General features: G+C 58.7%; 1 protein-coding gene across 9 annotated transcripts in view; it reads right to left on the bottom strand.

Moving 5' to 3' along the window:
- The window catches only part of SHANK2 (SH3 and multiple ankyrin repeat domains 2), a 453945-nt gene that overhangs the window by 126571 nt on the left and 302288 nt on the right, over window positions 1-25086 (bottom strand). For all 9 annotated transcript variants that reach the window (XM_059399020.1, XM_059399024.1, XM_059399027.1 and 6 more), the window contains 2 exons: window positions 17138-17220; window positions 15400-15524 (listed from right to left, as the gene is read on the bottom strand). In XM_059399020.1, coding sequence (XP_059255003.1) covers window positions 15400-15524; window positions 17138-17220 — 208 coding nt within the window. The remainder of the gene's footprint in view (window positions 1-15399; window positions 15525-17137; window positions 17221-25086) is intronic.

Raw genomic sequence — 25086 nt, 5'->3', positions numbered from 1 at the left:
CAGAGCCCCAACTCCCTGTGTGACGGCATGTGGGAGGCGCTGAGGGTCAGATGAGGTCAGGGGATTAGTTGCCCTGATAAGAGAGACACCAGAGAGACGATCTCTTGTCCTCTCCGCTATGTGGGGACAGCAAGGAGGGGGCCGTCTGCTAACCGGGAAGTCAGCACTCAGAGACTGTGCTCTGTACGGGAGCTGCCACCCCACGGCTTCCCGGGGAAGAGGAGCGGAGTGCACAGCTCCTGGACCCTGGGACCCCGCTTAGCCAAGCCTGGTGGGGCGGGAGGGACCCGGAGGTCCTTACAAGGCACCAGATGGTCACGCAGCCCTGCCTGTGCTTGGGACCAGGTCTAGATATGCTGCAGAGCAGGAAATTCTGGGCCCCTTTGCCTCGGCTTGCCACAGGTCTGCGTCCCCAGCCAGGGGTATCAGAGAGAACCCATGTACCCACACAGAACACAGAGTCCCACCTGAGGGTCAGGGTTGAACCGGGGCCTGACAGCACAGCACGCAGGGTGAGCTCAGAGAGGCAGAAACCCGTCCCAGCAGCCCCGCACACCGGCACAGGGTGGCTGCTGGACCCCCGGCCACACATTCGTCTCCCTCCTTCTTATGCCTGGGACTCAAGCTTCCTGCGGGAGCCAGCCCAACCCACTGGGGAGGGCATGTGACCCCGCCTGGCCACAGAGCCTCTTCCATCGGTCCAGCGGGTCACTGGCTCAGCGATGGTGACCTGAGGCAGGCCAACGAGGTGCTCTTTTCTACTGGGGCTCCTCCCCTGATGGGACGACAACCTGGAGCGCCTGTGGACTGAGTCTGCCACCTTCATGGGGAGAACCTGCTTGGGCATGAAGCCAAGAGGAACCCAGAGCTGAGAGAGGGAGCAAGATCCTGGGGGACACTGCTGAGCACCTGGATCCAGCTGGGCCTGAAGCCAAATAACTCCGGGATTTCCAGCTACTCAAACCAGTCAGTTCCCCAGCATGCTGAGCCAGTCTGAACTGAGTTCCGTCCATTGTACAGAAAGTACAATGGGGTGCTCTTGCTTCGTGTCCATCCTTAACCAATTCCCCTTGATGCTGAAAGACTCTGCTCCCCTCACCTCCTCCAGGAAGGCTCCCAGGGATTTTCCAGTCAGTTATGACCTCCCCCTTCAAGAACTTCCCATCTGCTTAGGTGGCATCTCCCTGAACTACTTTGCTGTCTCCAGGTGGGCCTCCGGGCTGGGCGACAAGACCCACCCGCGAAAGACGTGGCAGCGCCAGCAGTCCTCTGGCCCTGTGCCTGCCCCGAGAGCTGTGAGGGCCAGGGCAGGGCCCGTGGTCTCCCCGAGCCTCGGCTTCCTCGCTGGTGAATGGGAATGTCCCAGACCCGCCCTTGTGGGGACACGACTGTGATGGGAGGCATCCCCACAGAGCAAGGGCAGCAGCGGTCGGGGCGGCTCCCATGATGACTGTGACACTGGCTCTCGCAGCACATCCAACTCTGCCCAGCTGGCTCTGGGTCCCGGGGCCTGAGGGAGGGACTCTCCTTCCCTTGGAGCTGCTCCTGGCCCCCGCCGCCCCTCCTGGATGCTGTGACTCACTTCACCGGAGGTGACCTTCCCAGGCTGCCCCGTTTCTCCCACCTCTGGCCCTCTAGGCGGCCGCCCTCCAGTGGTCTCCGCGATGAGCAGCCACCAAGATCCACGTGGCTGCCTGCCTGCACTTCCTGCCCTAGAGTTCTCCTGGCCACGCCCCCAGCCGTCACCTGGCTCCTCTGACCTTGCCCTCCTGGGCCCTCCTCCTGCCTCAGCCTCTGCAAACCCAGGGTCAACGGGTCCAAGTTCCTCCTCAGCAAAAACCACCCCCATGCGAAAAAGCACGTCGAAGTGTGTCCTGCCTCCTCCAGGCCAAGGCAGTGACACCACAGCCTGGGAGATGTCCCCACCCCACCGAGTCCCCACCCCACCTCTCAGCCCTGCCCCTTGGTCAGGTGCACACTGGACACTAGGCAAGATGCTTTAGAGGAAGTCTCACTTCATGCTCACGCCGGCACCGGCTCCGCTCCTGAGCCCCTCCCCAGGAAGACTCTGACTTCATGCTCACGCCGGCACTGGCTCTGCTCCTGAGCCCCTCCCCAGGAAGACCCTCCTCCCCTCCGGCTCCTCACGCTCCTTCCCTGGCCAGCCCCCCTCAGTCCCTGTTGCAGGCCCCACCGCGGAGAAGCTCACAGCAGGGCCTCCGGAGCGGTCACCTGCCTCGAGTACAGCCTGGCTCCGCCCCTCGCTTGCTGTGTGTCTGTGGGCAAGGGACTTCCCTCTCTGTGCCCCAGGCTCCTCTAGCAGAGTAAAGACCTGGTGGGACTGTTCAAATGAAACTGAGCACTGGGTGAGCTCCCTGCACGTGAAGTCCCCCGGCGGAGCCCGGCATGCAGGGAGCTGGAGAAACAGGAGCACCTCCCACCGCCGCCACCGTCGCCGGGGGTGACGTCATCGGCAGCCCTGGCACGCGCGGTCCAGCAGTGAAGCTGCCGGTGGCATTGAGTTCTGTCTCTGTGGGCCGCCTCCCCGCCTTCTGCTCTCCCGTGTCTCCTGCCAGGTTGGGCCCAGAGATGGCCATTTCCGAGGGCCTCGCTGAACACCTGCTGTTCCCACCCCAGGCAGGGTTGGTGGTTTCCATAAACACAGAATTACTGTACGACCCGGCAAGTCCACTCGGAGGCGTGCTCCCCAAAGAACGGAAGCAGGGACTGCAACTGCGTCCTGGACATGCACGGTCATGGCTGGGTTATGCACCAGAGCTGGAGGTGGAATCGACCGGAACGAATGGGTACACGAAGTGTGGCTTTCTGCACACGATGGGGCATCGCTCGGCCGTAGAAGGAAAGCAGCTCAGACACGTGCTCTCCCGTGGGCGAACCTTGAAAACATTCGCAGCGGCAGGAGCCAGGCAAAAAAGGCCACGTGCTGCAGGATTCCACGCCTCGGGCATGTCCAGACAAGCAAACCCACTGAGGCAGAACGTGGACCAGCGGCTGCTCGAGGCAGAGGGTGGGGGAGGGGCTGGGAAGTCGCTGCTACTGGGGATGGGGTAGCTCTCTGGGGCATGAAAACACTCAGAGCGCGAAAGGGACGACAGACGCACGACACCGGGTACACGAAATGCCGCTGGAACGCACACGGTCTGCGGCTGGATTGGGGAATTTCATGGGGAGTGTATTTCATCATGATGACAAAGATATGCACGGTGGGGAAAGCACGTGTGTATGTACACGTGACCGAGTGTATCTGTAACAGGCACGTGGAAAGAAATAAAAACCCGAGAAGACAAACATTACAACGACCGTGTCTCCCGGCAGCATCACCTGACTCTTCTCTGGTTTGTCCGTATCCTCAGTTCTACCCGGGTGAGTGTGACTTACACCAACCCTAAAGAAAGAACACTCGTGGAAAAACCCATCACCAGGCTCACACGGGAGCAACGTTTACTCCCAGTCCCTAATATTTTCTGAAAGCAGAGGCACACATCCCCCTGGAAAGTCCGTGGGATTCGGGTGGGCACGGGGGGAGAGTTCTGGAACTTTAGGGGAGAGACTGGCTTAGTGCGGTTCTCTCTGATGTTGTCAGTCAGCCGGCCCCTGCGTCTTTGTCCAATTTTCAAGGTGCAGACTGTGGGGTCTGAGGGAGGTGGTCCAGGAGAGACACGCCGCCCCCCAACCTAGACGTTTCCAGCACATGGTCTTAGTGCGTCCTGCCATCCTCAGGGAGCCACCTAGCCTCTGGGCCCGACCCTGAGCTCACCAGGAGCTCACCCATTCCACCAACAAACTAGGCTCCTGCTTTGCACCTGACTCTGTTCTCCTGGGTGCTGGGATGAGCCCAGGCCCTCAAGGAGGGCTCTGCCCACGGAGGGGACTCAGGTTCTGGAGGGGAGCTGTTCCTCCAACACATCCTGTGTCATGTAAACTCCATGTGTGGTGAAGCCAAGAAGAGAAACGTCCCTCAGTAGGGGCGAGCAGTCTGTGGAAGTTTGTGCCGTTCAGAGGAGGTCGGTGAGGCAAGGTTGGAGAGATGACCCGGGCAAAGACACGGCGTGAGGGAACCGAGGGAGCAGGCCGGGGGTGGGGAGGGGAGGGCAAAGAGGAGGCGGGGGGTGCTGTAGGGCCTCGTGGCCATGGAAAGAACCGGATTTTACTGAACAGTGATGAAGGGAGTCCCCCTAGAGCTGGAAACGGAGGGCAGACTGGACAGCGCGGGCGGTGCGGCGGGGGTGCCGTGCGCAGGCCAGGACCTGGGACAGCAGCCCAGGACCTGGGACAGCAGCCCAGGCAGGGACCCGACTCTCATGTGACTTCTCACCTGAGCGTGTGAGCAGAAAGACGCTGGGTGGCACCGGGCCATGTGAGGGCTTTGTGACTCTGAGCTGCTATTTTGACCTCTCTGGGCTTCACCTTTTCCACCTGAGAACGGAGGCTGGTGTCCGAAGCCACCTGCCGGGGTTCCGGTGAGGCTCCGGGGAGGCAGCATGCTCAGAGCACGTGGCGTGTGCTCTGGGGAGGGACTGGCTTAGTGCGGTTCTCTCTGATGTTGTCAGTCGGCCGGCCCCTGCGTCTCTGTCCGCTTTTCGTCCAGTGGGAGAACGAAGCACAGCAGGAACAGGTTGTTGGGGAGCGGCAGGGATGTCGGTCTAATGCCCTTGCCTAGGAGAAACCCAGAAACTCCAGTCCCATATCAGGAGCCACAGGGCGCTGGCCTGTCCTAGCACTGCCCTGTTTGGGCCCAGGGGTAACTGCGAACGGCGCTGGTTCCTGCAGGTCGCCACTCTCCTGCCTTCCCTCACTTACCAACCCCATCTCTCCAAAGCCCATGCTGGGCACAAGGGTCCTCCAGGGGCTCACACCTGACTTCAGCATGGCAGGTCCCATGGAGGAGAGGTTCCTGGGCGGTGGGATCCTGCCCTGGTCGGGAGGGAGGTCTGTCCTGGTCGGGAAGGCTTGTGTCCCTCCCAGGGCAGCAACCAGAGCAGCATAACAGTCACGGCCCCTCTCGCATGTGCGCCTTAGCTCCTGCCCTGCTCTTTCTATGCACCTCAGACTTACAAGCTCACTTGACCCTCAGGAGACTCTATGAGATCGATGCCTTTATTCCCACTTTGCAGGGAAGGAAATTGAGGCACAGAGGGGTTGTGTAACTTACTCAAGGCCACACAGGGCACAGGTGGGGCAGCTGGATTTAGACCCAGGAGGGCTATCTCCTAGGACCATGCCTTGAATGCTTGCTCTGATCTGCTTCTCGAGGACTGTGGGCTCTAGTCTGCCCCCACCTCCTTTCTTCAGCCACAGAAGTCCCTGCTAAAAGGCTCGAGTGAGCTTGCCTCCACTGACACAGTGAGGTCCTCATGAGTCAGCTCTGCATTAAGGCCCTCCCTGACACGGAGGCCCCGGCCTCTTCCTCCTTCCTGGGCCTCCAGACATTTCTCCCACACTTATCGGTGCTCCTGCCTCTGAGCTTTTCCTCTTGGCTGTGCCCTCCCCCCGCTCTCCTCCATCATTTCACAGATCCTGACTGTGTACCTGCCCTGAGCTGGGCTCTGGCTGGCCCCTTAGGTCGGTTCAGGCAGGGACAGGGACACGCATTGCGAATGGGTGTCTCGGGGACTGTCGGGGAGGGTTCCCCGAGGAGGGGCCGCCATGCAGAGATCTGAGGGTGAGCCAGTCATGCAGGTGGAGAGGGTGGAGGTGGGAGAGGGGTAATGGAGAGCATGAATGAGAAGCGTGAGCAAGTGCTGGGGGTGAAAGGAAGCGTGGCACCTTTGAGTGACCAGGGAGAGAGGGCCAGGGCTAAGGCCCATCTGTCTTTCCAGGCAGGATGTGTGTGCCACCTCCCCAACCCATCCCTTCTTCTCTGTCCTGGCCCTGAGGCCCAACAGAAATTTCTGGGCTTCTCTCCCCACTCCACTTGGCCTCTCAAGGGCAAAGATGGCCTCCACTCATCTCCGTGACTGGGGGCTGAGCACAGAGGAGGTGCACGGAAAAGTCTGTTATAAGAAACCGAAGGTCTCAGCCCGAGGGAGCTGGAAGTTTCACCTGAGGGTGATTGATCTCATAGCACCAAAGAAAGGACACCACTCAGGACTTCACAGCATCAGAGGCTAACCCTGGCCTTCCCCTTCCTTCTCCTTCCCCAGCCCTTCTCTTTTTAACTCTTCTTTTTTTTTTTTTTTTTTAAAGATTTTATTTATTTATTTATTTGACAGAGAGAAATCACAAGTAGACGGAGAGGCAGGCAGAGAGAGAGAGGGAAACAGGCTCCCTGCTGAGCAGAGAGCCCGATGTGGGACTCGATCCCAGGACCCTGAGATCATGACCTGAGCCGAAGGCAGCGGCTTAACCCACTGAGCCACCCAGGCGCCCCTTTTTAACTCTTCTTATCATCGGCACGCACGCACCTAATTCCCAGGATTGACAAACTCCGTCAATTAGAAGATCCGACAGGGCATTTAGCGTGAGGCCTTCCTTCAGTTCATTTGCCAACCTAACTGCTTGTATCATGAAACGCCCCACAAAAGGGCGCTGCAGTCAGAGACAAATCAATGCTAACGAGAGCCTGCTGAGCATACTGGGAGGTGAGTGAGTGGGAGGAAGGGAGGGGAGGAGGGTGGGCAGGTAGAGAGGACCCAGGAGGGCTCCTTTCACGGGAGTCGAGAGGCACATCAGAGAACCCTGCACCAGAAGCTCTCAGCTCACCATGCCTCCTGCAGACCTCACCACACGTGGACTGGGGCTGGGTCTACAGCATCCTCCTCAGGCTGAGGAAGATGGTTGTAAGATTATGTCTCCGGGACTTGAGACTTGCCCAGGGCATCAGAAAGATGCAAGGTTGGGAATCAGCTCTCCCTGTGGGGCCCTTAGCTTCCATGTAATCTCCATCATCTGCAAAAAGGGCATAGATGTCTGCTTCCCAGGAGTGTCCATCACTGAACACAGATTCTGGGGCCTCTGTCAAGCATCAGGCATACACTGGGAGCTGGACACACAGTAGGGACCAGATCAGCAAGCTCTCCAGCCTTCAGGGAGCAGGTGTCCGCACGAGGGAGACAGCTGATCGCTCAACACACATGACGATTCTCGTGGTGAAAGAAGCGCACAGTGGAGTGTCAGAGTCAGGGCAAGCGCAGGGGGCCCAGGGAGGCCCTCTGGGAAGGTGACATGTAAGCCCAGACCTCAGTGATGAGGGGAAGCTGCCTTAGAGCACAGGATCCTGCAGCACTCAACCCATATTGGTCCCTTCACCCCTCTTTACAGGAGAGATTTCCCCACCAAGCAGACACAGACAGACACACGCACTTAATAAGAAGCTGTGGTACCCAGGAAGGCCAAGGAAATAGGATGCAGGGGTGTGAGGAGAAGGGAACGAGAGAGGAAGCACCAAGAACTCCCATCAGGCCTTTTCTCCTGGGGGGGGGGGGGCATCCTTCCAGCCCTCAAGTTCAGGCCAGAGCAGGAAGAGTTTCAGCACCAAGGAGAGCTCCCCGGAGAGGTTCAGCACCACGGAGAGCTCCCGCCACCGACCAGCCGTACAGAGATGCCCAAACTTAAACTGACAGTCCAGGTCCTCCCTGGACTGGACCCAGTCACCCCAGGCTCCATAACATTCAACCACTCCCAAATTCACCTTGAGCCTTCCTGACACCCTAAGCTCTCCCTGGGACCCTCCTGAGTTCTGCCTATAGAAACCCCACGTACCACAACTAAGCATGATGCCAACACCATCTCTTTAACAAAGTCCTTCTTCAGATTTACCTTGGGGCCTTCACCATCCCCTGCTTTTGCCCCCTTCCAGACTGTGAGTTTCCAGAGGAACTGAGTCAGATTGATGTCTTTTTTCCCCACAGCACATACTAGCCCGGTGCCTGAATGAAGTTGCAGAAATGACTTGTACGACTGCTAACGACTGCCGAGATCTCATTCTGCCAGGAACCATGCTATGTGCTTCAAACACATTTTTATTTACAGTTTAAGAAACTGAGGCCAAAGGATGAGCGATGGGCCCAAGTTCACATTCAAATAGTCCAGTGACAGGCTGGATTCAAACCCAGGTCACACTGCACAGCCAGTGCCCTTGACCGTGGCTCCTTTTTGTCTCTATCCAACCCAGTGCACTGCCATCTGCCAGGCCTACGGAGCCTTGAGCACAGCAGCCACGGTCCCCTGAAGTGATTCTGAATCTTTTTTTAGCCTGAAATTGAAATCACTGATGCTTCAAATTAGAACCCCAAAATGAATGAGCCAAGACTTCAGATTTGCAATAGCTAAGATGCCCGCATCTACCTTCTCAGCAGGATTTTGGGCTCCTCCTCAGCCTGGACCACCTGTTTCCAGTCAATATGGAGCACAAAGTGAATGATTCTCTAGGCGCAGAAGGGGCTATGGTTAGCTATGTGCTGGAAAGGGGTCCAGGATCCTATGCTCTGCCCAGAGTGGGGCCTCTTTAGAGCCCTGGAGAGCAAAGACCCCAGTGCTAAGAGATCCACATAGCAAAGATCCCAAGGCTATGAGCCTTGGAAGGGCACAATCGTTTGCCATGGGTGCTGGCATTGTCGGAAGGCAAGAAACAAACACATCTGCACTCCTCTGTGCTGACTTTTATTTGCTACTAAAGAATGTTTTGCAATCATCACTGAGAAGTGGACTGGAAGCTTAGAGCCCAGCAAGGCTGGGCAGGGGGATGGAGAGGTAGGTCAAGATGGCCACACTTACCCCCTGCATTAAACCAGCTGCCGGCAGCCCAGGAGCAGGGGTGCTAGAGTAGGAGGCTGGTTGGCAAGCCCCTGGCCTTTTTCAAAACGTGTACAGTAAGAAGCCACAGAGCTTCAGAAGTCCTCCACACTTGGAGAGACCCCAGATGGCCACTGGGTGCTGCTTATCTTGCATGTGAAACCAACAGACCTTCACAACTGAAGCATCAATGACTGAAAGTCGGGAATTCATGGGCCGCCCTCGCTTCCTGCTAATATCAGCCGGCATTGGGTCTTAACTTACTTACTGCACTAAAAACTCATTTAAAAGTATGTAAACAAGATGTTAAGAATTTGGGGGATGGGGAGGGTAGAGTTCCCAGCTTGGCCATGCAGGCACCAGGCTATCCCAAAAGGCAAGGCAGAGAAACCTGAGCTGGGTCTTGTGACTGAACAAGTGGATGGAAGGGAGGCCGGCATCGCGGGAACCACAGCAGGGCTCTGGCCTCAGCCCTGGGATTTGTGGCTGGAGGGCAGAATGGGAAGCGTGGGGAGAAATTCCAAGATTGCCCAAAAGCCAGACTCATGCCAGAACAGAACTGAGCAAGGCAGTGAGGGAGCGCCCTGGGAGCAGAGGTTCCAAGCCAAGTCTGGAGGTGTGCTTGCCAGGGGTACTTGGGGCTCGGGGGTGGGGCGGGGCAGGCCCCTGCACCAGCTGCTCTGTTGTCCACAGAGGCACAGAGACGCTCCGGCCAAGGCACTCTTGGCTGGAATGTACTTGGCACGTGATGACTCTATGTGCCTGGCCCAAGGCAGACGTGCTCTGTAACGGCTCCATGCTTGAGACGGTCCTGGTAATGATGCGCCTGCCGTGACTGTAACTTAAGACGACTTGCTCTTATTACTTGCTCAACTCCCCGTCACTGCTTCCCTCTGCTCAGTCAGGCATCATGAACGGCGACCAAGGATATGATGATCCTCGACGGTAAATGCTGATGAGAATGTCCACCCTGTGCCCAGCACGGCTGGCCCTCGGCTTGCTCTTAACCAACAAGACCAACACTCACAGCAGCCCACGAGCCCAAAAATCGTCTTGGTGACTGAATCCTCACAACCACCCATCTTGTGGATGGGGACCCTGAGACCCAGGAAGCCCGTGCTGACCAATAACATGCAGAGCAAGTGACAGCTCGGCTGTAACCTGAACTCTGTCTCCCCTCCTTTGCACAAATTAATCTCGAAGCTGGGGGAGGCTGGCAGATTACCACGAGGCTTTCACACCTGTTTGTAGCTCCAGCCTGGTTACAAGTAATAGTTCAGGCAAGCGCGTGCTAGAACCCATGTTGCGTTTCTCAAGTCCCGTTCTCAAGAGAATGTTTCCGGAGTAACATTTTATAAGATACTCAGACGGTCTCTCAGGAAAACACTGGGGCACCCCTCTTAGCGGCCTCACTTCAGTGCAAACTGAGATTATAAAACAGTTGTAGGCCATCACTAGTGCAAGCATTTAATACGAGGAAAAGTAATTAGCAAACTCAAGCATCGCTTTTCAAGGATGAAAGATATTGCCGCCTGCCTTAATTCCTATTTAGGGAATTAACACAAAAACGAGATTGGCCACTTCAGGGCTAAGAAAACAATCACAAAAACCATAGGGGCCTCCGGCACGGTATCAGGTTGGTGAGCAATGGCCCCAGGAAAATAATTAACACCCAGGAAAGTGTTCTCGTCCCGAAAGCAAACAGCAACACCTTGGCCACGGAGGCTGAGACACCACTCAGCTGCGTATGACAGCTTCTCCGAGGGAATCACTTTCTATTTATGAAATTAATACCTGTCAGAAAAGCGAATGCTGTCACTCTGGAAAATCTGAGAAACAGACAAAGGTCTGATCAAAGAGATGATGATCACACACGATCCCATCGCCCAGAGGTTAACGGTTCCTTTCCTATGCCCCCACCCCCACCCCGAGGCCTATTTTGGGGAGAGGTGGTATGATTTAGATGGTATTGTGCAGATCATTTTCACCTGATAGAAGGTGATCAGTTCTCATTAGTATCGAGAACTCCTTGCAAGCCTCACTGTGAAATGCTTTCTCGGGAATCCGTGACAGACACCCGAGGTCCCTTCACCATTTCCCTGTGGTCCCATCCCCGGATTCCCTCTGTCACACTGTGGTCTCCACTCTGCCTGTTTTCAGATCGTTCCCTCAGAATGGATTCCTAGAGGTAAAAACCCCTGATGTGGCTTTACAGCTCTTACGACATACTGTCACAGCGGTTTCTAAAAAGTTGATGGCGATTTATTCTTTCACGTAACGACATATGAGCACTGTCACCGGTGATGGGTAGAGTAATTAAGAAAAAAAAGCATTTGCTAATTTGAAAATAAGAACTGGCAGCTCATCATCTGTTTTCTCCTTCCCCTCTGCCCATTTAGACATCGACCACATCAAAGCGACACTCGGGACTCTCTGGGCTCTGGCATCATGGCGTCAGGCGGCCCCGGTCGGAACGCCAGTGTCTCCGGTCCACGATGCCGGGCAAGTCGATTTCACCGCCCTGTGCCTGGTTTCCTCGTCGGTACCACGGGGAGGGCAACAGATACCACTTTCTGGGCTTATGCAGAGGGTCAGGTGGGACTGTGGGGTGCCTGGGCAGATAGACCCTCAGTCATTATCAAGAGGACATGGGCCTTGGTTGTGTCTGTCGCGAATGTAGTTTGCCCTTTTGAGGTTTACTGTTTAGTTGAATCAGGGGTCATTCTGGAGATAGAGGATGTTTTTGTTTAAGAAAGTGATGCAAGCAGGAAAACTTGGGTTTCCGGAGGGGGAGCTTGGGGAGGGAAGACAGCCCCGTGTCGCGACAAGCAAACGAGGGCAGGACCTGCTTCTGTCCTTCAGCCAGAACGCCAGTGAAGAGGTTCAGGAAGCCCACACGATCAGGCCAGCTGGCCATCACCTTGCCTGATACGAGAACCCTGGGCGGCATCACCCAAGTGCCCTAAAGACGTGACACCCAAGTTCCTGCCTTGAGACTCTGACTCCGAAGGTGTGGGCTGGTCACCGAGTCTCTGTAAATAGGACAGGTGGCTCTGATGCCCAGCCACGCGTCACTTGGTGAGCCCGACCTGCAGGTCACCAAAGAGACATCCCCAAACCTCCATGTCTCCTTGATTACTGGATGCAGACCTGTCATCTATGAGCCATCCAGCTCCTCCTCATGCCTGCTCGCGAGGGGCCTCTCCTGCCCCATCTCATGGGGGTGGGGAGACCTAACCAAGAAGATCTCCAGGAAGAAGCAGAGGACGGCTTCAACAATCTGGCTGATTCTCCCCCTAAACTCTATGCTTTCAATTCTCTGACAAGCTTCTATCATTATTAAGCTCAGTTCGAACTGGGTTTCCTGCTGTAACCAAAAGGGATGCGGGCCTTTAGCATTCCTGGCTGGTGGAGTCCCCGTGCTTACACGTGATGTACAGGGAAAGGAAACCTTGCTCCGACTCCCCTGCTCACTTCTCCCCTTGGCCTGTCACTGCCACTGGGACCCACTTCTCTTTAAGCATCGCTCTCCCTGGAAGGACTCTGCCCCTACTTCCCTGCCCTCACCCCTGCCTCCTAACACTCTCTGGGAAAGCCCCAGCAGCCCCAACCATCCAGAGGATTTCAGCAAATCAGGCTGATCTGAAAGTAGTAAATACACATGGCCTACGGGGCCCCCAAGTTCAAGTGCCCACTCCTCCTTCTCCGCTTCTAAAATGAGTTTTAATGGCAAGTTACTGGCACACTAGGACCCATTGATCTCACTGTAATTCCTGGTTTCATGAGAACCTTTTACAAGGGACTCTACTCGAAACTTTTGCGTTGCGGCAGAAGCAGGGTGTGATCAGCAAAGAGTCCCAAAGACAAAGGAGCAAAGTCCTCCCCAGTGCTAAGGCAGGAGGGACATAGAGTCGGAGGGTAAGCACCCAAGAAAAGCACACATGACAGGAGACCCTTCACGACAGGCGACAGTGATGCCAGCAAGATGACCAAGTCCGAGAAGAGAGAGGGGAGTTCAGGACTCTGAAGAGGGAACATCCCCATCAAGAGTTGCCCCTGGTCTCCACATTCAAGCTGCAGCATGTGTTTTTAAAGGGAATGGAAACAACTGGCATGTTTGGAGCTCCCTTCCAAGAGCAGCGAGAGACGGAGCCGGCACGGAGGGATACGGGGCGACGACGACAATGTGCCTGCCCTGGTGACCTCTGCCCACGGGACCCCGCGCTTCACCAAGGCTCGGAAACCCCGTCAACTCCAGGGATGGCTTCTGGCCAAAATGCAGATTCGCCCGAGACCCACGCGTGCATGGAGAACCCCCCTCCCAAGGTTGAAACTTTTCAACGGAAAATGTGGAAAACGTCTGCTGGGAAACGACGCATCTCTAAGGCTGTGAGGGATTTCGCTTCTCCAGGGGTGAAGTCTGGCAGCAAGGAGAAGGCATCCACGCAGTCTCATCAAGCACCTAAGGGAGACTTTCTGAGTCCCCTGAGTCGCCTTGGAAATGCACTGGGTGGGGCAGGCTTCCAAGGGTCCAACCCCCTGGCCCCCCGTTTGCATATGGGCCCTAGTAAGCAGCCCGGGGTGGCTGTGAAGGGCTCAGCCCTCCTGTGGGTCTTTGGGACACAGTCATGCCCACACGGCATTACTGCATCTCAGGGCCCACCATTCCTAGAAGCCCGGAAATCGGAGGTTACCTCGGACGAAAACCTGTCCCCAAATGGCAGATACATTTGCACATCAGAGGTTAAAAGCAATGTCCAAGGAGGGGCTTTGGCAGCAGAAGCGCAGGCACCCTTCCTGCCCCAACTTCCACGGAGGCGTCCATCGGAGAGGGTGGCCGGCCTCCTCCACCCAGGCCGGGCGTGCGCTGCGGGCGCGTCCACCAACCCCGAGCAGCTCGGCTTCCCTGCGAAAGGGGTGGGCCCAGCGCGCGCCCCGAGGCACTCCCTCCTTTCCCTTACTGACTGGTTCATCCAGGGAGCCCTCCAGTGAGCCCAACGGCGGGCCACACGCTTGCACGTGCAGCCTTCGGTTATTATTTAAAACCAAGAACCAGTCTTGCCTGTGTCAACCTAGTGACAGCCTCTGTCCCTGGGTCTGTCTCTCTGTCACACACACACACACACACACACACACACACGCGCGCGCGCGCGCGCACGGTGAGGAGACTTACATCACAACTCCATCCTACAGAAGATGATTCAACCAGTCTCTGCATTTTCGTGAGGTTACAAATCGAGTTAACCCACAAGAGCACTGCAGGTTCCGGTCTCCACCGTTCTGGGTAACGTACCCAAGGCGTCAGCCGAACCAGGCTCTGATGGGTCAGGAAGAATTTAAATGTAGCTTTCAGAAAATAAAAGCGAGGCCAACACAAGATACCTGGAAGAAGGTAAAGCACCTTCTCCATTTTCCGTGGCTCGCTCCCCCTCCAGCGTATCTCCTGGGTTTCCTTCGGTCCACCAGGCTGGAGAGGCCCTAAGGAAATCATGAGCCAACCTGGGCTCAGCAGCGCCCCTGAAGCTCAGGCAGAATGAGGAGACCGGCCTCCAGCGCCCGGCTCGCCAGGGTCTGGGTCTTCAGAATGAGCAAGTGTCCGGCTGGCCCAGTGGCGGGGCCTCCCTGTCCCCACTCCCTTCCACCCGTATGTGCATTTCCAGAGCAGATGAGACACGGCGCAGGGTTAGCGTCGAGGGATGCTTTCCCAAGAAACGTGAACTCCCCAGGAGGGCCCGGGAGCGAGCCAAACCCTTTACAAATAATTTTTCCAGGGTACAACGTGCTCTTTCACTCTTAATGTTTCCAAAGAGTAACACGTTCCTTTGCACAACAAGATTGAAAGTAGCACCTCAACCCGCAAAAGGCAGGGAGCTCGGACGTGCTGGGAGCTCGGGCGCGCTGGGAGCTCGGGCGCGCTGGGAGCTCGGACGTGCTGGGAGCTCGGGCGCGCTGGGAGCTCGGGCGCGCTGGGAGCTCGGACGCCTGCACACACCACATTGCTGACCCCAGCCAAGCTCAAGAAACACGGGCACTTGTGTCTCACGGGGTTCCTTCAAGGAAGAGCATGCTCCCTTCACCTCAAGCGAAAGCTGGTTTTCAAAGCATCTGGACCTCTGACTTCCTTTGTGTGCCCTCTCGCGCGTGGCAACTTGGTCCTTGAAGGCCAGCGTCTGCCAGGCCACTCACTGCAACTTGCAAATCAACGGTCTCTCAGCCACCAAGGTTACAGACCTCAAGCAAACAAGAGCCACAGCACAGCACTCTCCGTCCGGCCCTTAAGGCACGAGAAGGACAATGGCCCCAAGCAGTGTCTATTCCTATAGCTACCGAACCCCACGCAACATTGTGGCGATCCTGTGTCTCTTCCTTCTGTCTTCTACTTCAAGACCGACAGCCACGTCCATGAACATCTCCACCTCCCAAGAGTTACAGCCAAGGCCTTCAGACAGTCCAAACGCACAAGTCCACTGGAAATGGCATCCCCAATGGATGGACCAGGAAGCAACCCATGAATGTGGGTCCATGGCAGCCTCCGTGAGGCCCCCTAGATCTGGCTCCATGGCCACGAGCCAAGACCACGGACGCTAACCCTAAGAGAGGCGGCGCTCTCCCCACGCGGAAAGATACAAACACCGGTGTCCCTACCTCAATCAGGAAGTCCCCGGTCCTCAGTCCGGCTTGCCATGCCACCCCTCCTTCATCCACGGACTCCAGGTACTGCAGGGCTGGGAATGCCGGCGTTGGCGTGAATTCTTCGATGGGCGTATCGGCTGGGAAGACAAAGGATACTTCAGTTCAAGCCTGGGTGACGTCTCCGGGTGGGGAGCCCCGGCCCCTCACGGGCCCCTGAGAGAAAGGGGGCGTGTGTGTCTCCCGTTGGAAGTGGGTGCTCGGGCCCGCTCTCCCCTGGGAAGGGCTTGCCACTCACGGTCATGGCCAGCACCAACTCGAGCCACGAAGCCAAGTGGAGCTTGGTGCTACCATGTCTCTTGGCCTTTTCGAAACCACGAGTAATGTGCTGTGCGTGTCTATACGTACACGCCTGTCATTTTCTTTAAAAGCATCAGTGACTAAACATTTTCAGTTCTAAAAATGGACGAGTCCCCCCATAACCACACAGAGCTCCGGAAGCACCACACGGAACCACTTGCCAAATTCCCAGCTACGGAGACTCGCAACCAAGGGAATTCAACTCGGAGCATGGACAGATCACAGCGCTGACCCAGTGGGTGGCTGCGGATTGGGAACCTGCTTATGAATTCTGTCTACAGGGAGCCCGGCTCCCGGCGACCACTCTGCGGCCAGCACCCACGGGAAGGCTGGGCCCCCGCTCCTCGGCCAAGAGAGCCGTGGCTTGTGGGCCCCACACAGCTGCTGAGCAAAAGTCCAGAGCAAGAGATGGACTGCCCTGGGTAGTTCGGAGCGGCCGGGGGTGCGTGGGTGGGAAAAGGAATATGACCCCAGCAGGGGGAGGGGCTAGAACATCACTCAGACGGTCACGGACATGGACACACACACACACACACATGGGGACAGATTCTTCCTTCCTTTCTCTCTGGGCAGATGGCTCCCGGCCAGCCCGAGTTTCGGGCAGGTGGGGCTCCCACCCAGGGCAGGAGGCCCTTCCTAGCTCAGGTGCAGGACCCCGCACAGCACAGAGCCTCTGACATGGAACTTACACATGGCTTACCCACACACGCGGGGGACAGATGTCTCCTCTCACGGGGAGCTGATGCCATTTTGTTTTCTTTTGAAAGGGAAGCCCCCAAGTGAAGGGCGGGTTGGGGGGTGCCCGGCCGTAGAATGCGTTCCCGGAGCCCCCCACCCCAGGCCACATGACGTGTACGCTGCCGGCTCAGTCCACGGCAGAGGGGACCATCTTGCCACATTTCCTTTGCAAAGTCACCTTAGAGGCGGGCACACAGGCGCTTGCCGCACTTGGAGCCGAAGCCCACTCCCAGAATGGGGCAGTTTCGAGACAGCCGCAACTCAGCACCGGGTCATTGTGGACACCTGAGACCAGGAGCTCCAAATCTAGCTACAGTTGCACTGAACTAAACCACAAAAGATACATTAAACCCACGATATTTTTTTTTTTAAGGTGGGGGGAGGGAGAGAGAGCGAGAGCTTGAGCTCGCTTGGAGCAACACTGTGTACAGAAAATTGAAAATATTCCTCAAGGAAGCCCCGATGTTTTCTGAGTAAGGCGAAATATGTTAAAGAACATGGTTGTCTAGCAACCAAGTGCCCCCAGGAAGAAGGCTTCCTTCTGAGCCGGGGAGCGTTTTCATCCTGCGTGCACACACACACACACACACACACACACACACACTCACACTCGCACAACAGGGGGTGCTCCCAGGCCGGCAGCAGCGGCTCTTACCTTTCGCCCCTCGGAGCACGAATCCGAAACCCTCATTGTCCTTCTTCTGCAGGACCACGGTCTTCTCCTCAATAACGCAGTCACTGTAGGGAGAATTCCGGGGATAGCGACCATTACTGTAGCCCGTCACCATCACCGTGGCCGGTGCTCCGCCGGGGACGTTCATCATCCTGGCCGTTAATCACCCGGCTCGCCGGATCCAGGCAGCATGGAGGAAACTAAGCAGCACAGGGAGCAGGAGGCGCGGAGGCAGCTGGGGGGGCCGGCGAACGGGATAGGCGGGCTCGGCACAATGGGGCTGGGGGGGGGGGGGGCAGGCAGCGCCGGAGCCGAGCGAGCGAGCGGGAGGAAGGAGTCAGGCGTGGTGGGGAGGCCGCCGAGCCGTGGCCGCACGGGCTGGCTCTGGGCACCCAAAGGCAAAGAAAGTAAGTGGCCCGGAGCCCCCGGGGGGCAGGGCCGCCAGGGCGCCCGGGCCGACGCGTCTTCCAGGGGGACCCACTGAAAGCGGCCAGAGGAGAAATGAGGCAGCAGGTTTTTCTTCTTCTTCTTCTTCCTGAAGGGGTTTTCAAAAATCAGATTCTATTTGCTCTCCGCGCGAGCCGGAGCCGAGACGCAGCGACCCCTCCCTCTCGGTGCGAATGAATGTGGTGTCCCCACCATCACCGCGGGGCCCACAACGCCACGGCTGCTGCTCGGCGCCATCCCGCACAGAGGAGCCGCAGGCTGGCGGAGGGGGCGGCCGGGGCGCTGCCGGGGGGCGGGGGCTCCCAGCAGGAGGAGGCAGGTCACTCCGGCGACACCCAAGCCACCAACGGCATGGCCTCCCGCAGGGGACGACGAGCCGTGGGGACAGGGAGAAGGGGGCTCAGGGGTGACCCTCCTTGAGAGACCACCTAAAGCCACACCGCCTGCCTCTTGGCACAGCATTTTTTTTTTTAAAGGAAAGAAACGCGAAAGCTCCAACTTTGCTTCAGCTGCCAAAGCCTCCCATCACGCACAGTAAGGGCGCTTTGCCACATGACTGTCCACCCCCAGAGGCACCCGGGGGCGCGGGACGGAAGTGGACTTCCTGGCAGGCCGCGGGGCCGGGGCTAGACGGTGGCCCTCCCCACCTCCCCCCACCTCCCAGGGGCGGCATCCCCTCCCCCCGCCCCCAGGACTCTCTGCTGCCCCGGAAGTAAGTCGGCAGCTGGAAGGCCAGGCCACTGCGCAGGGAAGGAGGAGGGGCGGGAGGGATGGAGGAGAGGCTTTCTCCAGGGTCCTAAGGGGCTGGTCATGCATGGGAGGCTGCGGGCCACAGGTCCTGAGGAATTCAGCAGTCCCGGTCCTCAGGGGGGGCAGGCCAGGGGACGCAGCTGGCAAACAGTGGGAGCAACGGGCAGACAGGCTGGAAGTGACAGACAACTGAAGGTCAGCTTTGCCCAGCACCAGACTCACAGCCCGCAGGGAGCATGGGGCCGTAGCGTGCAGCCCCCCGGGAGCAGCTTAGCCGACCCAGATTGGGCCCCAGGAAGACAAGGGACAGGGGTGCTTGGACAGAGCGATGGGCTGCCAAGAGCTCTTCAGGGCCCAGATGAGGCAGGGGAGCCTCAGAGAGCTTGGGGGACACGGCCGGAGAATGCACACGTGGCCTGACCTGCTCTGAGCTCCTGGCCTTGCGGCAGACAAGCGTGCAACGGAACTTGTTGGGGTGACCCTGACTTCCAGCTAAGGGCAGGCCGAGTGCAGACACTACTTTCACAGCCCACAGCCCGCACAGTCTGGGATGACGGGTTTAGGGTGGTCTAGTACTCGAGGAGGGGCTTTGTCCCGGTGCTCTTGCTCTGCCTGCTACCCTGGGCACAGGGAGCCCTGGCTCTGGGAGCCGGGCCGTGACCATGAGCCCCTGGCTCAGCCCGCTGAAGCCCGTCAGAAAGGGGACTCAAGCAGGGTCAGGAGTCAAGGGCCCTGGGAGCCTCTGGGCAGGGTCCCACGGCTGGCCTGGCCAGTGGTGACGGGGGTCCCTAAACCTCTAAGACTCGCCCTCGCATTACAAGGCATCAAGAAGCCACGCGCCTCCCGGGGTACTGTGAGGTCAGATGGGGCGATTCCCAGGGCAGTGCGGTGGGCCGGGGGAGCCCCGGGGAGCCGTCAGTGGCCCACAGAAATGGCAGCAGGCTGGTGCTTAGCCAGGATCTGGGGGACCACAAGGCAGGAGGAACTGGAGGCAGGTGGAGGCTCTGTGGTGAGCAGACCCTCTGCCCAGCCGACCACCTTCCTGTCTCCACAGCCTCACCCAGCCAGGACGCAGACCTGGACCACCTGCCAACGTGCCTCGCTTCCAGCTGGACTCCTCAAGGGGGAGGGCCCTGGCCTTGTGGCTCCCTGGGGCCCCGGCCGCTGTGCCTCACTTTCACCCTGCACCGCCCTCGCAGGAGTAGCCACAGGCAAGCAGCCCCCGAAGTGGATGCCTGCCCTGCGGTCCTGGGCCCCATCTCCCATGGGCGCATAAGCAGCCCCCGTCCCCACCCCTTATCTTGTATTCCAGGCGGCGGCCCTACTATGGGTCAACTCTCGGCGGGACCAAATGCTGCCTCGGGCTTCGTGTGGCTCGCAGGCAACCGTACGTTTCGTGCCGGCTGTGCCCCGACAAAGGGGAACTTGCCGGGGCAGTGCAAGGCTCACACAGAACTCAGCTCAGATCCCAACTGTGCTCGGACCCAAGGTCACTCTGACCTTCACACCCTCAGTGTCCTGCTCTGCACAACGGGCTGAGGGGCAAACCACGCCCTGCAGACTGAGGGGAGTTAGCGACAGAACCCCCCGCAGCCCAGGCGCGCAGCACGGGTTAGTGACGGCGACCCTACTCGGAGAGGGTTTGCTCGTGCCAACCTCTCCCTCTTCTTCTCCTTCCTGGGACCCCCCTGGGCTCCCGAGCCCACAGTGACCCCGGCCAGTTAAGTGGAGACAGTGGTATGTACCTGGGAGGCACTTTGGGGAACCACCAGGACAAGACCCCGTAACGGGGAAACGGCCCTCTTGTGCCCATTCCCCGGGAGATGTGGGTCCTGGACGGCACGACCCTGGACACCCACAGGGCCCAGCACAGGGTGTACCCACTGCGACTGTGGGCTGCTGCAGGACAGGGGTGAACACGAGGTGGGCGTCAAGCCTGGGTGTGTCAAGGGAGGCGGCGGAGGAACACTACCGGCCGTGAAGGGTGTCCATGCACACGCCTCCCACCCGGACAATCCCGGGGTGCTGGGTCGCACCCAGAGGGCAGGAGCAGCTCAGCACAGTGGGGCGCCTCCCGCATGTGGCGGGCTGGGCCCGGGCAGCCCGAGGCACAAGCAGGAGGGAAGTCCCAGGCGGTCAGAAGAGAACGGCCTTTGTAGCAAACCGTGGAAAGCAGCGGGAGCTCCGAACGCGAGCATCGCTCCCTTGAAACAGGAGCTCACGTCTAGTTTCATCCGAACGACACCAGCGCGCAGCTCTCCCTCTACCCCGCAAGTCAGACTGGGCATTCCCACCCCCTGGCCTCCGGGAGGAACCTGCCTGAGACGAGAAACTGTCAGGAGGCTCCTGAATCTGGTTTATGATCTAAGAGTGGTCTCAGGCCGACAGACACGGCCACCCGCAGCACCTGCGGCCGCAGCCCCAGAAACCAGGGGCCACGCGGCCTCCTCCTGGCCGTACACCACCAGCCCCACTCCCCAGATGCACATCAAATGCCCTGGGAGCTGCCCGCATGGGGACACTGCCTTGGTGCCTACATGGGTCCCCTGCTGCTGACCTGGGGGCCACCCGGTCCCCAGGGATACAGCCTGGTGAAACCAGAAGCCCAGCCACAGTGATTAGCCCGCACCCCACTTTGGATCCGCCCCCACCCCGGACCCCAGTCGCTGCCCGCCTTCCTGCAGAGCCCCCCCCCCCACCCACCGGCTTGTTTTCATTCCCTGAAATGCTCTACTGTTGGCCTTGCCTTTTACCTGAGTGCCCCCACATGGGCCCTTCGTGCCTCACTGCCTTGTGCTCCGCGTTCCCTGGGCCTGCCATGCCCTCCCAAAACTGGTCAACTCACAGGCTCTCAGCCCTGGGCCGAAGCCACCCCACACCCTCCCAACGATGGTCAATGTCACACCTTCTCTCCCTGAGGGTGTCTTCCAGCCAGGCCCAAGCCTCTGAGGGGATCCTTCTCACCCACTAACCCATCAACCATGGGCTCCTTGGGAGCAAATGACAGTGCCTGGTTCCTCTCTGAATGTCCCTAAGTGCACGATGTTCCTTCTTAGTGAGATTCTACCTGGGTTTGCTGACTACACACACACACAAATGCAATCTAGCTGTGCTGTCTTCAGACGTGTTTTCTGAGTGGGGTGGAAAGGCACTTTAATGAACACAAAATGTACCCTTCTTTGCCAGTTTCCTGTAGCAGGAGCTACAGAAGGCAAAGCGTGCAGGCATCGAGCCCCACCAAGTACAGTTGGGCAGGCTGTGCATAGTGCAACTATAAAGGCTACCATTTACATGATGACCATCAAAGATCCCCATATTTATTATGGTTATTTTGGCACAGACAGAAGTAAAGCGCCTTGAGGAAGGGGCAGGCAACCTTCACTAGTTCATACAAAGATGGAATGTAGGCCACTGGCTGCTTTGAACAATGTGAGAGGCAGCCACTGAGAACCACATCTACACTGGGAGACGGCTCCGTGTCGAAGTTCCCCTAGGAGCCACATGGTAGAGACCATGAAAGGTTTCCATGCTCTCACTCAGCCAGCAGTCCCACTGCCCACCACAGTCAAGAGGTCACTGAATGTCCCTGGAACGAGACAAGAGGATGATGGCAATCAGGACTGGCCACACAGTGCTCCCCAGCACCCCAGCCCACCAGCGGGGACGAACACACTCCCGGTGTCTGCCTCTCGGGACCACAGGTGTCCAGGCATCCATGGTTTTAACTATGGCCGGAGGTCCACTTTCTCCTGGCAGCACCCCCACCGGCCTACAGGGAAGGCTGTTCCCCTGGTCCAGAGGCAGCAGGTGCCAGGCAGGAGCACTGGCATTTAGGGTTTGTCAGCCCCAAACAAGCTCCCTTGGAGGTGGTGCCTGGTCCTGGAGGAACCAGGAGAGCCGCAGGAAGCCAGGCCTGGGGATGGCTGAGATGTGTGAGCACCAGGCCCCGGGCTGGCTCTGCCTGCCTTGGCTCTCATGGGAAGGATCACAACGGGCATCTGAACCTTGAGCACAGGGACTGTTGGGGTAGACCAGATGGCTTCCCCCAGAGCTATCCGGGTCTGGACATCAAGTCAGACAGCTACATTTCTCCCCTGCTCCACGGGGGCGGGGTTTTGGTGCAAGGCTGAAAGTCAGGAGCAGTCAGGACCAGGAGCTGAGGCAGCCACAACTCACTGAGTACCTACTCTGTGCCAGGGATGGACTGCATGCTTGGCACTTAGCAGAGACCAAACTGGGCCCAGTCTGGGCCTTATGGAGACATGTGGTGCGTTGAATGGCGGCCTGCAGAAGTCAGGTCCTGACTCCTTGGACAAACAGGGTCTTTGCAAGTGTACTTAGTTAAGGATCTGAAGATGAGGTCCGCCTTGCATCTAGTGAGGGTCCTTAAACCAATGACTGGTCCTTATAAGGGAAAAGAGAGGGAGATTCGGGGCACAGAGGGATCTCGGTCGGAGAAGCCAGGTGAGGACAGACAGTGGCAGGGATTGGGGGACGCGGCTGCAGACCAACAAGCACCAAGGATTTCTGGCAAACGCTGGAAGCCAGAAGAACTGGGGAAGGACCCTCCCCCGGAGCCCTCGGAGGGTCACAGCCCTGCCGACACCATGAGCTCAGACTTGCAGCCTCCAGAACGGGGAGAATGCATCTCTGTCTCCACAGCCCATGGTCATCTGTTGCAGAGGCTGCAGGGAGCTCTCGCAGCGGCAAGTAGGAAGGCAGCCTCAGGAGTGTGTGGAATACGGTGCGGTGAGAACCAGGCTGGGGACTTCCTGGAGGAGGAGGGCTGACGCAGGAGCAGGAGCGAATGGGTCAGGAGGCTGGAGAGGTAGGAGGGAGAGGAGAACATTCCAGAAGGAGGTGGAACCATGAGATAAATGCTCTGAGGCACATCACGAGAGGCCAGAGAAGACAGTCACATGGGGCCTTGGGTCCTGCCCACTCGGGTCTGCGGTCTGAGGGATGCAGCTAGGCAGTGAGAGGCTGGGGTGCCGGCCCAGGGCGGCCCCTGCTGCTCCCCAGTGTTACCCAGGGTGGCTGAAACGAGCCACCACCACAGGTCCACTGTCTTCCGTAGCCCTTCGTGGCCAGGCCTGCGCCTTGTTGCAGCGACCCAGAGGTGACCAGCACGTGGCCGGCACACATGGCAGGAGCGACCACGTCCCGCGGAAATAATTCACACCCAATGTCTGTGGCTGCCGCTGGCGACACCTGTCCTAAGCCACCAGCAAGAACCGGGTCAGATGAGGCACCAAGGCAGGAGGGCACCGCGCCCAGAGTCAGCGGGAGCGGGCGCACGCAGACACCGGGACGTGCCTGGAGCCGGGCGTGTTGACCCCTTCGGGGTCATGGGAGCGGGGGGAGGGGTGCAGAGCGCCGGCCGGGAGGCAGTACGGACGTTTCAGCCAGGAGGCCCTGCAACCCAGCCCCGGCGGCCTGACGCTTTGCGGGGCCCCACGGACGTGCTTGTGACCTTGGAAGGCAAACTCTACCGGCTGTGGGGTCCGAAGAGCAGACAGCCACGTGCAAATCGGCCCGCGCTGGATTGTCTCCGAGACCTAACGTGGGGCCCGCCTCACAGCTCACCAAGGTTTGTATCCACAAACCTATCGCCGCACGCAAACACCAGGGGCCAGTCCGATCTTCTCAGCTGGACGACTCTTTGGGTAAGTGGCCGCGGCAAGGAACTCACAGGACCCTCGGGGGAATTACTCACAGTCTTTGTTCAAAGACAAAATTCCCCAGATGGTAGCAGAGTTTGTCCCTGGGGAGGTCCACCCATGCGGGCCGTGCAAACAGATGGCGGGTCCTGGCTGGGGCCGCTGGAGCAGCGGTGGGGGTGGGGCGGCGGAGCCTGGGGACCCCCCCCCCCCCCCGGGGACTCCTGTTAGGGAGGCTGGTGCACATATCGTAAGAAGTGGCTGTGGAGGGAGGGTCCCCGCCCTCTCCAGGGCAGCGCAACGGAAGCCAGAGAGAAGCCTCGTCTCGGTCACTCCCCCAGTGAACGTGTTTCGGTGACAGCCTGATGCAGGCAGGAACTGGGACACTATTAGAAAGAGAGACCTCCAGGGATCAGGAATGACAGTGGCTGTCCTAGAAATTTCCGGGCTCTGCCAATCAGGAAGGATGAGGCGACACACAGAGCCTGTCAGCTCCTCTGAGGGGGGTGCCGGTGGCCTCAACAGGTGTCCCAGCTGGGCAGAGATGCCAGGCATGGGCAGGTGGCCCAGATCGCTGTGGCGGCTCTGGCTGTAGGGCAGCACAGAGGGCCGCTCCACGGGCGGGCAGGGGCAGAGCCGGGGCTCATCCTCGGGAAGGTCTGGCAGTCGCAAGCAAGCGGCGGGGGCGGGGGGGCCGTGTTCCCCGAGTCATCTGTCACTTGCTGCTGAGCTAGTGCCTCTCAGCCCTGTCCACACACGCTGGCAGTCCGTGCAGCCCCCTTCCTGCTTCCTAGCCAGGAGGTACTTGGTGCTGCCGTCTTGCTACCCCCCACCCCAGCCCACGCCCCCACACAAGCAGGAAGCTGCACAGTTCCCGGTGAGATGAAGCCGTGCGTGCGATGCCATCTTGGTGTTCCGTGGCCCGAGCTGTGCATGGCGTCACACGCAGGAAGTTAGGAGTGGGGACAGTTCACTCCCAGATGACGCTACCCCGGGATCCTGGGAGCCCATCTTGCTCCACGGGCGGGGAGGCAGCGTTCTTTCATGGGGCACCGGTGCGGACATAGGCTCCGT

Source organism: Mustela nigripes, chromosome 1, assembly GCF_022355385.1.
Source record: "Mustela nigripes isolate SB6536 chromosome 1, MUSNIG.SB6536, whole genome shotgun sequence".
Lineage (NCBI taxonomy): Eukaryota > Metazoa > Chordata > Mammalia > Carnivora > Mustelidae > Mustela > Mustela nigripes.
This window is presented reverse-complemented; position numbering and strand designations above follow the sequence as displayed.